General features: G+C 41.0%; 1 protein-coding gene across 3 annotated transcripts in view; it reads right to left on the bottom strand.

Annotated features, from left to right (window-relative positions):
- Positions 1-990: 990 nt before the first annotated feature.
- The window catches only part of klf8 (Kruppel like factor 8), a 71,094-nt gene continuing 58,715 nt past the window's right edge, over positions 991-13,369 (bottom strand). For all 3 annotated transcript variants that reach the window (XM_056397391.1, XM_056397389.1, XM_056397390.1), the window contains exons 5-7: positions 11,532-11,643; positions 8,395-8,534; positions 991-7,982 (exon numbers count right to left, since the gene is read on the bottom strand). In XM_056397391.1, the coding sequence (XP_056253366.1) occupies positions 7,801-7,982; positions 8,395-8,534; positions 11,532-11,643 (434 nt within the window). In that variant the 3' untranslated portion in view covers positions 991-7,800. The remainder of the gene's footprint in view (positions 7,983-8,394; positions 8,535-11,531; positions 11,644-13,369) is intronic.

The following is a 13,369-nucleotide window of genomic DNA, read 5'->3' as shown; positions in this document are numbered from 1 at the left end:
CTTCACTGAGCAGTGTTATGCAAGCTGCCAAATCACATAAAGCAGCAACGCTTTGTTCTTTATATGGAGTGTGCCCGTCTCCATCTGTATGAATCCAGCGCCTGACGCTGTCAAGGTTAATGATTGGCCTGATCATGACTGCACGAGGCCAATAAACCCATTTAGAGCAAACGGCAAAGACAGAGTTTCATTCAGAGCCAACACACACACACACACACAAAGTAAGGTTTTTACGACTATGTTCATGCACTTTATTCTGTAACTTTTTATTAATGTAGTTTGATCCCAGTGCACTCACTCTGTTTGAAGAATTCTGTGTAAACTTTTCTTTCTGTTAACATAAGGTCAGTAACTTTTAAAGGGACTAATCCACATTTTAAATAAGATAATTATTGACTCAAGCAGATGTTTACACCTGCAGTGTTACCTCAGCTGACACTTGTGCTCCTACCTGAGTTGAATGTTGTGGCTCCTTCCTCCTCCATAATGGTAGGAATCCTTCAGTTGTCCTCCCCATCCTCTGTAATTGTGCGCCCTCTTGTGGCTGACATCTTAAACTGACTATAGTCTCAGTGTGTCTCCTGGGATCCACTGAGACAACCTTCAGCCATGAATGTTATTAATGTAATGTATTAAGTAAATATTAATGTGTCAGCCTACAACAGTCACCATCACAATATAAATAAATATCAATTTGTCAATTTGACCTTTAATGCTCAGAACATTCCTATGCCTCCATTCCAGAAAAATCATCTTTATATTTAAAGTTAAAACATATTTTTACCATTAGAATATATGTGATATTAAATCTGTTTGTTCCAGTGCTTCATTTAATATATGATGATTAAATGTGATTACTCCACTTGTTTATTGGCTACATCATATAATCAAAAAGGGGAAAATGGAGGAAGACCCCACAGAATGAACCACTGGATTCTGGATACAAGCATCATCCACATATAAGAAACAACACAGACACCAGGCTTTAAATTGCACCAAAAACATTTTTTATTCTATAAAAGAAGAAGGAAGGGAGGGGGAAATAATCACAACTGTACAGGGAGAAACTGACTTTTAAACACCATGAGTCACAGTATCAAAAAGCTCACGTTTTCCTCACTGATCTTTACACATTTGTTCTGTACAAATACAAAAAAAAAAGAAAAAAATATTATTAATAATTGTATTATTATAATGATAAACTGCATTGCACTGAGTAAATATAGTACTGGCCCATAAGTTACTGCATTCAATAGAAAATACCTAAAATTTCTGATTTTGCAGAGGAAATGATTCATGGTGAGTTGAGGCACTCGCACACAGACGGACACAAGTCAGTGACGTCACCGTCAGACATGAACTCTATCCCTCAGGTCTCAGCAGGAAATAAACTCTTTTCAGATGTCGCTGTTTTCAGATGAACATTCCTGCTTTACGCACAAACAGAAGGTTTAGAAGAAAATACCGTGGGAAAACAAGCTTTGCAAAAAAAAAAAAAACTGCAACGAAAACAACAGGAAGCAGAAAAAAAAAAAAAAAACGAACACATGCATCAGTCTCCCGGCAACAACTCCAACACCAGCGAAAAAATAAGACTCTGTCTGGGTCGTCGTCAACAGGCTCTGAGGCGCAATAACTGACTATCCTTGGTGTGGCACTGGAGGTTTTCGTGTGTGTGTTTGACTGTTCTGTGAAATAACCAATTTAGCTGCGTTTATAGTTAAATAACGAAACATGTGCTCTGTTGAGTAAATGAGCCTAGAAATAAAAGCGTGTTGAGATCAGTGTTGTTAGGGGGGTTGCTTCAAATATACATCAAAAATATATCTCAGTTACTTTTAGTGCAGACAGTTTTGGATTTATTTTTCCAGGTTTTCAGATGCCTCTATATCAATACAGCGGAGGTGTTTGTGTTTAGATGATTAAACAATGTCCTGAATGTTCTGCTTAATCCACAAATGTCACTGTCTTGAGTTTCCATTGGATTTCTACTGAAAACATCCCCATGAAAACCAAGCAGGATGTTTCATTCTTGGCCTGCGAAATTATAGTTTGACATAAAAATAAAAAAATAATCTCGACTAAATGTCTGTTTATAAGCTTGTTGATGAGATTTCCATTGATACACAAACAGATCAAAACTGCCAGGAGTCAGTGGACGGCTGGAGAATGATCTCAAGGAGGTCTGTTCACCTCTGACACCAAGGACAGAGCAGAGACTAGAGGTTATGACCCCTTGCTTCCTTCTTGTCACATCCTGCCTCAATAACAACTGAGTGAACATCCACTGTAAAATGCTGGTTTCAAATAATTTCACCAAAACTGTTCAATGTGAACTGACCAGGAATGTCATTTTTCAATGCAGTGGGCACCACAAGCAAAAACCACTCCTGTCCATTACACTGTGACAGAGCCAAAAAAAAATAGAGCCAAAACTATCTGCATGGGTAGATACCATTAGAGGTGAGAAATGGGTTTTTGCTTCTGTAATTTGGGTGAACAAGCAGGAAAATGGGACCTGAGCTGTTTCTCGGTTTATCAAACCAACCCTGTACCCTGGCCAAAAGGAACATAATGTCTCTAAAGGGCTCAAATCCTTCTGACCCTTTTTACTTTCCTTACTGTTCAATTAGCTTCTGCAGCGCAACCCGTTTTCTCATGTTGCATCTTCTTCTATCCATAAATAGGTACACGCTTCTTCATTTTTACCAAGATAAATTAACTGTTATTTTGTTCAGTTTCAAATGGGAGAAAATACATTAGTGTGTTTTAATTGTCTATATTTTATTTGGCGGATAAAATATTGGTAAGCTGGTTTTCTGTTGGCAACTATAGGTTGTTTCCTGGTTCGTCTTTGCATCTACAATTTTTTTGTAACTTTTCAACCAAACTGACCTGATAAGCATAAAACCAGCAATCAACTGTATGTTCGTGAACATATTAAAAAAAGGATTTTTTAACCCCGTCTGACCTGAAATTTTCTGTCTGAATACAACTAAAGCTACAGAGTGTGAAAAATGTTTTCAGACCCAAACCAACTAAATCTCATGTTTCACTGACTGCTTCATTATTTTGTGATACTTTAAATCAGGTCCAGTGCAGAAAGATCAAGCTCTGTTGTAATAATAATAATAATAATAATAATAATAATAATGATAATAATAAACTGATGCCTAATTAATTATTTTCAACGTGATTTCTCAGTGGAGCTTTTTTTTTTCCCTCAGATCATTAATGTTAAAGGAACCCCACGGTCTCACACACTGACATGCTCACCAACATCACTATAAGAAAACAAGAAGGCTACTCTCCATGCAACACAAGTGTGCACAACACAAGTGGGACCATTTTTTTTTAGGAAACTACGAAACAAATGCATTATTAGATTTGAAAAAAAATGAACACATGATGAAACACACTTCATCAAACCAACAGAGGAAGAAGAAGAAAAAAAGATTTTTTCACATTATCTAGTCAGTGTTAAAAATAGAAATTCACCCGTTACATTTACTCTGCACTTTTTGATTATATACATTTATGTACATGGATTTCTCTTAATTATTTGTCCTTAATGTCTTTATCAACAGTTTACAAAAGAAAGAAAATTGCAATTAAATGCATATACTCTTCTAGAAAGATGTGCTTAGTAACTATGTTTTTTGTTTTTTGTTGTTTTTTTAAGTTGAAGCAGAGGGGATGTTAAGAGGAATGGGGACATTGCATATTGCTCTGCACTGCAAAAAATAGAATAAAATCCCTCAAAACAAGTGACTGAATTTAGTTCAGATTCTTCATAATGTTGCTCCTTGATATGACTTGATATCCTTCAACGAGCTAATTTTTTTTATTTTTAAATAGTAATGAGATTTCAAAATCCCAAACCAGATTCAGCGAAGTTGCTGCGGGGGATATTTTTTGCAGTGTGCAGACCAAAAGACACAATCTGCCCTGGCATGGCATGCACTCAGCTCACAGGAAGCCTGCACATCCGTCTCAGTTATCACACTATGAAAAGTCAGATGTAAAACTATGGAGGCAAATCTGTCTCACCAGATTTTGAAACTCAGTCTTTGAATTTCTAGTTCTGATTTTTATTTATTTATTCATTTATCTATTTATTTTGCATTGAAATTTTGTGTTTGAATTTTTTGGGGGACTCTGAATTCCACTCATGAAATTTTCAATAACTCACTTCACTGTTATTTTTCAATGTTCCCAAATTAAGAATGAAATATTCAAGCTTTAAAAAAAAAAAAAAACTGAATTATAGTTATTCAAGTTGCTTCAGATTGAGATCCCAAAATTCAAGTTAAATACAAAGGGTTCTGTCTCCAATCAAACCAACATCCAGCCAATCGAGTTATGCTCCGTTGGTCATATGATGGATGTTGATTTGATGTTGAATTTTTCATTTTGAATTTGCGAACATAAAAAATATCAGTGAAATGAGTTACTGAAAATTTCAAGAGTTGAATTCAGAGTCAAAAAAATAAAAAATTCAGTGCTATAAATCCACAGCCTTTTAAATTTCAGAATCTGGTCAGACAGATTTGCTTCCATATTCCATATGAAACATTTTGCTCTCACTTACTAGCTTTTCAGAGGTGGTTTCAGAGGTGGCTTCGTTCAGTGATCAACAATCACAAACAGGCTTCTACACATCCTGACCTCCCTTTCTTTTTTATTTTAAGGATCTGGTTACAACCTAGGTGAGCTGCATATGAGCAGTACAACTACCAGCTAGTGCTCTACTTCTGAGTTCAGAACAGCGCTTAGAGCGAGGTCTGCGTTATGTTGCATAATCAAGTTCAGCCCAGATCAGGAGCTGAAAAACAGCCCCCTTAAGACATGGACACCATGGGTCATAGCAGGGTCACTGGGGGTCGATTTTGTTTCAACTGTGTTTCAAAAATGTTAAAGTTTGAAAAATGTGCTGTTTTAGATTAGGATTTTAGCACAGGCTAGAAGTTAGGGGTGTTGTGTCAGGAAGGTTTTGGACACAAAAGCAAGATTCTCTGTTAGATTGTATTAGATGCTAGTTGTTTGAGGCATTAAATTAAGTTCTGTCACAAGCTGAAAGAGAATTGACCCCCCACCCTGGTAGAAATGCTAGTGAGGAGAGCGCTTACTTTCCCCGTGGTTTAAACCCCAGGCACTGCGGACCCTGACAGCCCAACACAGTGCCAGGTTTCTCCCAGAACCACTGACAGACGGCCTGGTCCACTGTGACTTCCAGTGGCAGCCATGTTGGCTCCACAGCTCTGTTGCTCCATGGATTTTTTTTTTGTAAGGTCATTAAAAAGAGTGCAAATGGCTTTTGTTGGGTGTTTCAGGTTGCGTTTTAAAGGAGACAAATGCTTGAATTTCTAAAGAGTAAGACCACATTTCCTCTAAAGCTTAATATGAAGAAAAGGAGGCTAATCCTTTCTTTAACTTTACATCTCTTCCGCTCATCTCATCATCAAACATCTGAAAAACTCTAAATCTGCTTGTTGTGGAGGAACAGTGCCCCCCCACACCCTTTCCTGATTTGTGCTGTGAAGCAATTCAGCAGATTTTCTGCCTTAAGCCTCCAGGTGGGTCACAATGTAAAATACTGAGAAGAAGCCTGCAAAGACTAGAAGGGATTTTCATCTCCTCTCAAGGCGATTTGTCTCCAAATTAAACTGTGACTTTTTTTAAAAACTGCTATTCATGGCACCTTTCACTTCCTGGTTTCAAAGACTAAAAAAAGCGTGCTAAGCGCTCGCTGCTGTGAGGAACATCCTTTCTGCAGAGGACGAAAAAAAACATAAGCCTTCGCCGCAAAGATCAGGTTTCTCATGGACAAACAGCGTTACGTCTCGGTGGAGACTCACAGTTGATCTTTGGCCGGACGTCTCCTCTGTCAGAGGTTCTGGTTTCGCCCTTACAGATTGACTTCGGTTATTAAGGCTCAACGGGCAAGAGGTAAAAGAACAACAAGTGCCCGGAACACACACTCGTAAAAATCTTAAATTCTGATTATGTGTTTGTCTCAAAACATGCACACTCACCCAAACACACACATGCGCACGCACACACACACACACACACACACACGTGAACAACACACACAAAAAACACACACTCAGAAAAGCTCCCCTATTCCCTGCGTGAGAGTTTTACTTGTAATCTCAAACTATTTGTGTCTCCTCTGTCTTTTTCACAGCCTCAGAACACAACTAAAGGATCTGAATTCTTTTTCTTTTCTTTTTTTTTTTAAAAAGGGTGCCATTCTGTTAAAGAGTGCCAAACCTGGCAAAGAAGAAAAAAAATAAAAATAAAAGACAGAACTGAAGGCCTTATTTCAAAAAACAACAGCAACAACAACGCATAAAAAGCAAATACTGTTATCGAAGAAGAACCAGAAAGATGTGTGCGGGGGGAGAACACGCAAACAACAATAAGGTGATTGATACAATGAAAACAAATGAATCTTTATAAAGTTCACAGTCTTGTAGCTCCCTGTACCAGGAGGGGTGGGGGGGGTGGACAGGTCAGGACAAAATAAACTACGTTTAGCCTCAGACGCCTCAGATATGTTTGCCTAAAGAGGGGAAACGTGTCTGATGTGACTTCAGCCGCCGTGAAGCAAAGACTCATACACTGATATGCACAGAGTTGGGAAGCTTTTACTTTGAAAATCCAAAGCTGTTTGGTTTTTTTAGCCCCATTTCCCCAAATTGTGTCAGTGACTTAGGAAGGTCCAGGGACAGGGACTTTTTTGGGGACTGGAACTGTGGCTCAGAGAAGGGCTGGGAATGGAGCTTAAATACTTTACCAAAAAACTTTCATAAAATTGAGCACCAAACTTTTGGCATCAAATGTCTGGACAGATTTGTCAACTTAGTTACCTTTTCTTTTATCGTACAATTCCTGATTTTGATCGTAATTTGCCAGTTTTTCCATGTCAGGAGGGTTGGAAAAAAAGGTTCCTAAAAAGTTTCCTGGAAAATGTTCTTGTGGTGGAAAAGAGCTATTTGGGTCTTTCACCTTTGCTTCCAAAAATCCACAATATATGACATTTTGGCTTCACATAAATTCCCAACTCTGGATATGTGCAAAATGAAATTGTTTTTCAAAAAATAAAAAGCAGCTGAAGAGACATCCATTTTAAAATTCCCCTTGTCCTTTTAGTTTAAAAACAACACACACACATTATTCCTCCTCTCGTCCTCTCCTCTTCCTCTCCTTTGGATGGATGGATGGATGCATGTGATGGATGGATGAACGTCCCTGCCGCTGGATGTCCTTCAGTCCATCTTCCTCTTTCTGATGAGGAGACATATTATGTGACAGTTGGGGTTGAGTGGGAGGGTGGCAGGGAGGGGATTGTTGTGGAGCAGGAGGGGCGTCAGGTGGACGGTGGTGGTAATGACGATGAAACACACACAGTAAAAAAAAAAAAAGAAAGAAATCCTGTAACACACACACACACACACACACACACACACACACACACACACACACACACACACACAGAAACGAACAGACGCGTTCCTGATGTTCCTGTGATTTCAAGATGAAGAGGAGGAGGACGAAGGAGGTACAGTTGTCTTTTGAAGGGGGCATAAAATCCGAAGAGAGTGGGGGGGTCAGCAGAGATGAGGAGGGAAACAGGAAGTAGCAGAGGTTCGTGTGGGGTGGGGTGGGGTGGGGGGCACTGGTACAAGATGTGCTGTGAAGGACTTCGAGACGTCACGGGGTAAGAGGTTGGTTTGTAGGGAGGAGGGGGGTCGATGGGGTATTGTGAGTGTCGGGGAGGGGGGAGGTCAGAGTTCACATCATGACATGGCGGCGGCGGTGCAGGGAGAGGTGGTCAGACCGGGAGAAGGAGCGGTCGCACTCGGTGCAGCGGAAAGGTTTGATTCCTGTGTGCTTGCGGAAGTGTCGGGTCAGCTCGTCGGAGCGGGCGAAGCGCCAGGTGCAGCCCTCCCAGGTACAGTGGTAGGGTTTCTCTCCTGGAGGGGGGGGGGGTTAACGGAAAGGAAAAGAATGAGAGGAAGCAACAGAGGGAAGGGAAAGGAAGATTGGGATACTGTATCAATGACTTACAGAAACAATTCTCATGTAATCCTGCTTCATTTGGTTATCTACTGTATTTTCCAAAATTCTCGAGAATTACTAAATAAATAAATACGTGGCCTTAACTGTGTTTGTGTCACTGGAAAATCCCCACCTCAACACAATGAACCAATCACATCTGCTTATGGCTTATTTACTTTTATTTGTTGTAGTAACTTTTAATTGGATGTTTGAAGAAACCTGAAACACAATTTAACAGCGGAAACCTGTTTCTAATCCCCAGACTTGGATGGATTTTGTTGTTGCTGTTGCTGTTGTTGTGTTGTTGTTGTGTTCCTCAGGCCTCACCTGTGTGTATCCTCCTGTGGGCTTTGAGGTGGGAGCTCTTGGTGTAAACTTTTTTACAGCCTTCATAGTCGCACATGTGGATTCGCCTTCTCTTGATGTCCGGCGAGTCTGGATCGACGGGCTCTAAGTCCATGACCGACCTGACAAAGGAAAAAGGAGGCGGCGATGCTGATCACTGATAAAGACACTTCCTGGGAGACTGTCCTGTTTCACACAGTATTTCAACACACACCATGCTGAGTTTACGTCAAGCAGTTCCTGCTATCCAAAATAAGAAACGGAAAACGGAAGAGACTGTAGTTATAACTTTAGGATCAACAGCAGAGAAACTCAAAACAAAGATATTAAAGCTGGAAAAAGAAAAAGGTGTCTGACTTTCATAACGACGGCAGTGACAGTTACAGTTTTGTTTGAATGTGATCATTCAGCTCACGTACATGTTATATACAATTAGAATTAGATAGTTTGTCCATCAGATCGCACTGATAAATCCAACTCAGGAAAAACATATTGATCACAGCTAGTCTCAAACCAAATGTAATGGATCCTATCCTTAAAATGTTATTGGTCAATATATCGTCAAGTGTCATAAAAATCCAATATCTAGTAAGAAGAAAAGTACAGTGAAAAAATAAGAAAACATATTTGCAAATTACTATTTAACCTGATCATCTATGTCTAAGTCAGTTTTGGTAATTAATATGTAAATTCCGTGCTTCATTGAGGAATCATTTTGTCCTTGCTGTACTGTTCATGTTGTTAAAGCATTAAATAAATCTGCAGCACTGCACTCATTCATCTTTTTAAAGAAAATATTTAACCAGGTTTATGTTTTGGAACACCTGACTCTGCTGTGTGATTATGTGCTTTTGTCTCTCATCAGGCTCAGGTGTATTTCGGAGCGATCTTAGAGCCACCAGGGGGCGTGAGAGAGTCGCACTGCTCTCAACACAGCTGCACGACGGTGTCCACTTCAGCATTACTCTCTCTCTCTCTCTCTCTCTCTCTCTCTCTCTCTCTCTCTCTCTCTCTCTCTCTCTCTCTCTCCTCTCTCTCTCTCTCTCTCTCTCTCTCTGATTCCTTTGTATTTTATAACCCTGTCCATTTTTTATTCCCCTTCTCCTCGCACCAAAAAGAAACAAGCCGACAAACTAAACCCATCCACTCTCTCGGGTGTGTCCCTCTGCTTCTACCTCCTTCTCTTAAATCACTGTCTGCAACGTGATATTGTGATCACGGTGTAAATAAAGCCGATTTGAAAAAACATTGCTCTCCCTAGCCCTTTTACAAGGAGGTGTGACGGCAAGCTGCATTATGTAACCTTGTTTACACCCCAGTTTTGGGACAGCCCTGCCCAGCAACACACACACACCCACACGCACACACACACACACACACACACAAACACATGTAACACAAATACTTGTTCACTCTGTTTCTGTTAAATAGTATATCTCTTTCTATGTCTAATGCACACACACACACACACACACACACACACACACACAACACACACACACACACACACACACACACACACACAACTGCTAACCACACCCAGAAGTTCTGTTACAGTCAAGCAACCTCGCCCACTGGGTGTGGCAGGAGGTCTGTCCTGATCTTACTAATAAACACACTGGACACACTCTCACACACACACACACACACACACACACACACACCACACACACAAACAAGTTTGCGCAGATATCCTTGCTGAGATATTGCATTGACTTCCATCATTGTGGACAGCCTAACCCAAACCCTGACCTTAACCATACCAACCCATCCCTAACCCACAACCTTAATCTGACCTCAATTCAACCTGTTTGAAATGCCTTAGCATCACGTGGAGGGAGCTCAGAAATGTTGTTTTGTTTCACTAGGACCAGGCTTTGGTCCCCATGAGTACTTGTCCCAACAAGGTCAGTGTTTATACCATAAAAATAGGTGAAAAAACACACACACACACACACACACACACACAAATCGAGCCGTGACTGACGCACTAACCTTCACTCTGCAGCCTTGAAGCCTCAAAACCAACAATCTTTCAAATATCCAAATATCCAACCTTTGCTGCCCTCATTTATGACTTGTCTACTGAGCATGCATAGACACACACACACACACACACACAACACACACACACACACACACACACACACACACACTCTACATACATGCACACACTTGTTTCCCTGTGATACAGCCAGGGCGTCTCCAGTGTGCTCTGCTGTACAGCGGGGTTATGTAAGGTTATATAAGTGTCCAGTCATGGCAGCAGTATCGCTGCAGTAATGCAATTAGGCAGGAGGCTGCAGGCAAAGCAGGAGGAGGTCCACACGAAGACCGCATTTCCCATAAACCCTGCTGTGTGTTATCTCTCTCTCGCGCTCTCTGTAACATGGACTTTTGACTCAGATGACATCACGCATGGTTTATGGTATTTATGTCGTATCAACAGTCATCTCCGTTTTATTACAGACGTGTAAAGATTTTATTTTATTGTAGTACCATGATTGGCCACTGGGGGCAGCATGCCTGACTCTCTACGCCGTGTCCAGCTCAACAGTGTCAGTCTCCTTAAATAGTTCAACATTTTTGGAAGTATTTTTTGCTTTCTGTCCAAGAGTTGAACTGTATGTAGAGTCCAAATTAAAGCGAACTGGACTGTGCATCTGAACATCTAAGAGGTGGGCTAGGTAAATCCTTAAATGTTAGCTGGTCATTCTGATTTCATTTGCATCCTCTGCAGTTGCAGGAATCTGGACATGCTAACGTTTGTCGCTAGAGAACGATATCCCAATAAAACGGCTGATTAAATCGCGCTCCACAGCACCACTGGTGGTCAAAATCACACCGTAGCTTTAACACTTTAACCAGCTCTGATGATCTAAGCTGAACATCAAATACATCAAAAGTTGTCGAGAAACCTACAGCAAGTGAAGCGTTTCTGGTCACTTTCTGCACATCTGTCCCACATGTGTTGAATCCCCCCACCCCACCCCCCCAGAAATGAACCATTTTCATGCATGAATGTTTATTATTATTCTACATAAACTCACACAACTGTGGGGGAAAAAAAATTGGTTTTCAAAGTGTGCCTAAATATAACTCGTGCAGCATGGACTCACCCTGCGTCAAGGCTCTGGGCGCTGAGGGAGGCCGATCCAGACTCCGTACCGCTCTCTGCATCGCTGTCACTCTGATACTCCACTGGAGACGTTGAACCTGGCTTAATACGAACTGTAGAGAGGACAGGATGGGGGGGGGGGGGGGGGGGTGACGGCAGGAGAACAGACAGGTGGTGCAAATAGGAAGAAATTTTAGACAGATCGAAGGAGGGAGGGAAAGAAATTGGCATGAGGCCAAGTGACGGAGACAAATCGGTGAATGAAATTAGGAAATGGAAGAAGCAGAGTGGAGACAAGTGAGGGAGTAAGAGAAGGAGGGGAGGGGTGGAAACAGACAGAAGAGAACAGCAGGGGGTTAATAACTTCTTAAAAGCGATGCCTAGATTCCAGCAACTTAGCAAGACAAAGACTTGCTCCAAGTGTGTGTGTGTGTGTCTGTGTGTGTCTGTGTGTGTGTAGTTAGGTGTGGTCTGCTGAGCTGCAGAATCGATGGATAAAATTTCTGGCTAAACCCCCACGCTGGCTTTCTCTGCACGTCTCCTCGTTTTCTACATCTTCCTCAACATCTCTAAAACGTGATCACTTCCTGTCGGGAGAAACATCCAGTCATCGCAGCCCTCCTCCATCCTCTCCCCTCTCGACAACCTTTTACAATGTCAAAGCAGAAGGAAGACGACGTGAACAGATGTTAATGAAAAATATTCCGCAGAAGTCACAGACGATGCTAATTAGCAATTAACTGAGAGATAAATCTCTGGAGGCCATCTGAAGTCTCTGCTGGTTGTCCTCAAGTTTTTGAAAAGCTTTTATGAATTCAAACTAGTTTTTTCACCAAGGAGGGAAGTTAGTTTTAGGTTGAGGCCTTGCTTTTGAATTCTTCATGGCTGGGAGTGAGTGCTCGCAAGGTATTTTCTGTTGAATTCTGGGTCATTTAGAAGTTTAAAAAAATTCATGTTCATCTCAGCTAATAAGCAGAGGGAGCTCAGCCTGTTGTCTCTGGACACTCCGTCAACATGGGATCACACTGGATCACTAAATATGAAACGTTAAGCTGCTATAATCAGTAGTTTTATATTAAGAGTGGATCAAATTACTGGATAAACTGTATGTGAGAGAGGTCGCTCATAGTGACGATTACCAGACGATCTTCATGGTTTTACGGCGAACAAAGTTAGTGTTTTGTTTCGTTCTCATGGCTCTCATCATCTTCATTTCTAGCAGCAGTCAACAGCAGTTTTTAGTGAAAAGCTCTAAAGGTCTACACCTCCTCCTGATCACCGAATGGCAGACATAGTTAGCGATGAGCTGGTGAACACGTAGTGGAGCATCTACCTGCAAAACAGTTAGATGTTCTTCTTTTCTTTCTTTTTTTTTGGGAGCTTAAAGCTGAGTGAATAATTTGACAACAGGCTGAAAAGCAAACAGCGTTTTGCTGCACTCTCTCTCTCTCTCTCTCCCTGTACCTGTACCCACACCCAGCAGTAATGTCACAGTGTCATGGAGCACACCTGTGCATCATCGCAGCAAGGTGAGAAGTTAAACCACTGAAGGTCAAGATTCTAAGAGGGTGTTAAGTTGCTCTTTAAAAAGGTCACTGCTGTGTTTAGCTAGTTTCCGCTGCCCCCCCCCCCCAAAATATATATATATATATATAAAATATATAAATAAAAATCAGCTAAAACTAGCCAGAGATCATGGACCATATTAACAACCTATATGTAGCATTAGTGACATGCATAGCTCAGAAGTTCCTGGAGTCACACTGATTGATATGATGATGCAATTATTAATGTGGTGTAATGAACTTGAATCAGTCAAAGGACACTATGTGAAAAATG

This window comes from Seriola aureovittata, chromosome 15 (genome assembly GCF_021018895.1).
Source record: "Seriola aureovittata isolate HTS-2021-v1 ecotype China chromosome 15, ASM2101889v1, whole genome shotgun sequence".
NCBI lineage: Eukaryota > Metazoa > Chordata > Actinopteri > Carangiformes > Carangidae > Seriola > Seriola aureovittata.
Note: the sequence above shows the minus strand (reverse complement) of the source record. Positions and strands in the feature narration are given on the sequence as shown.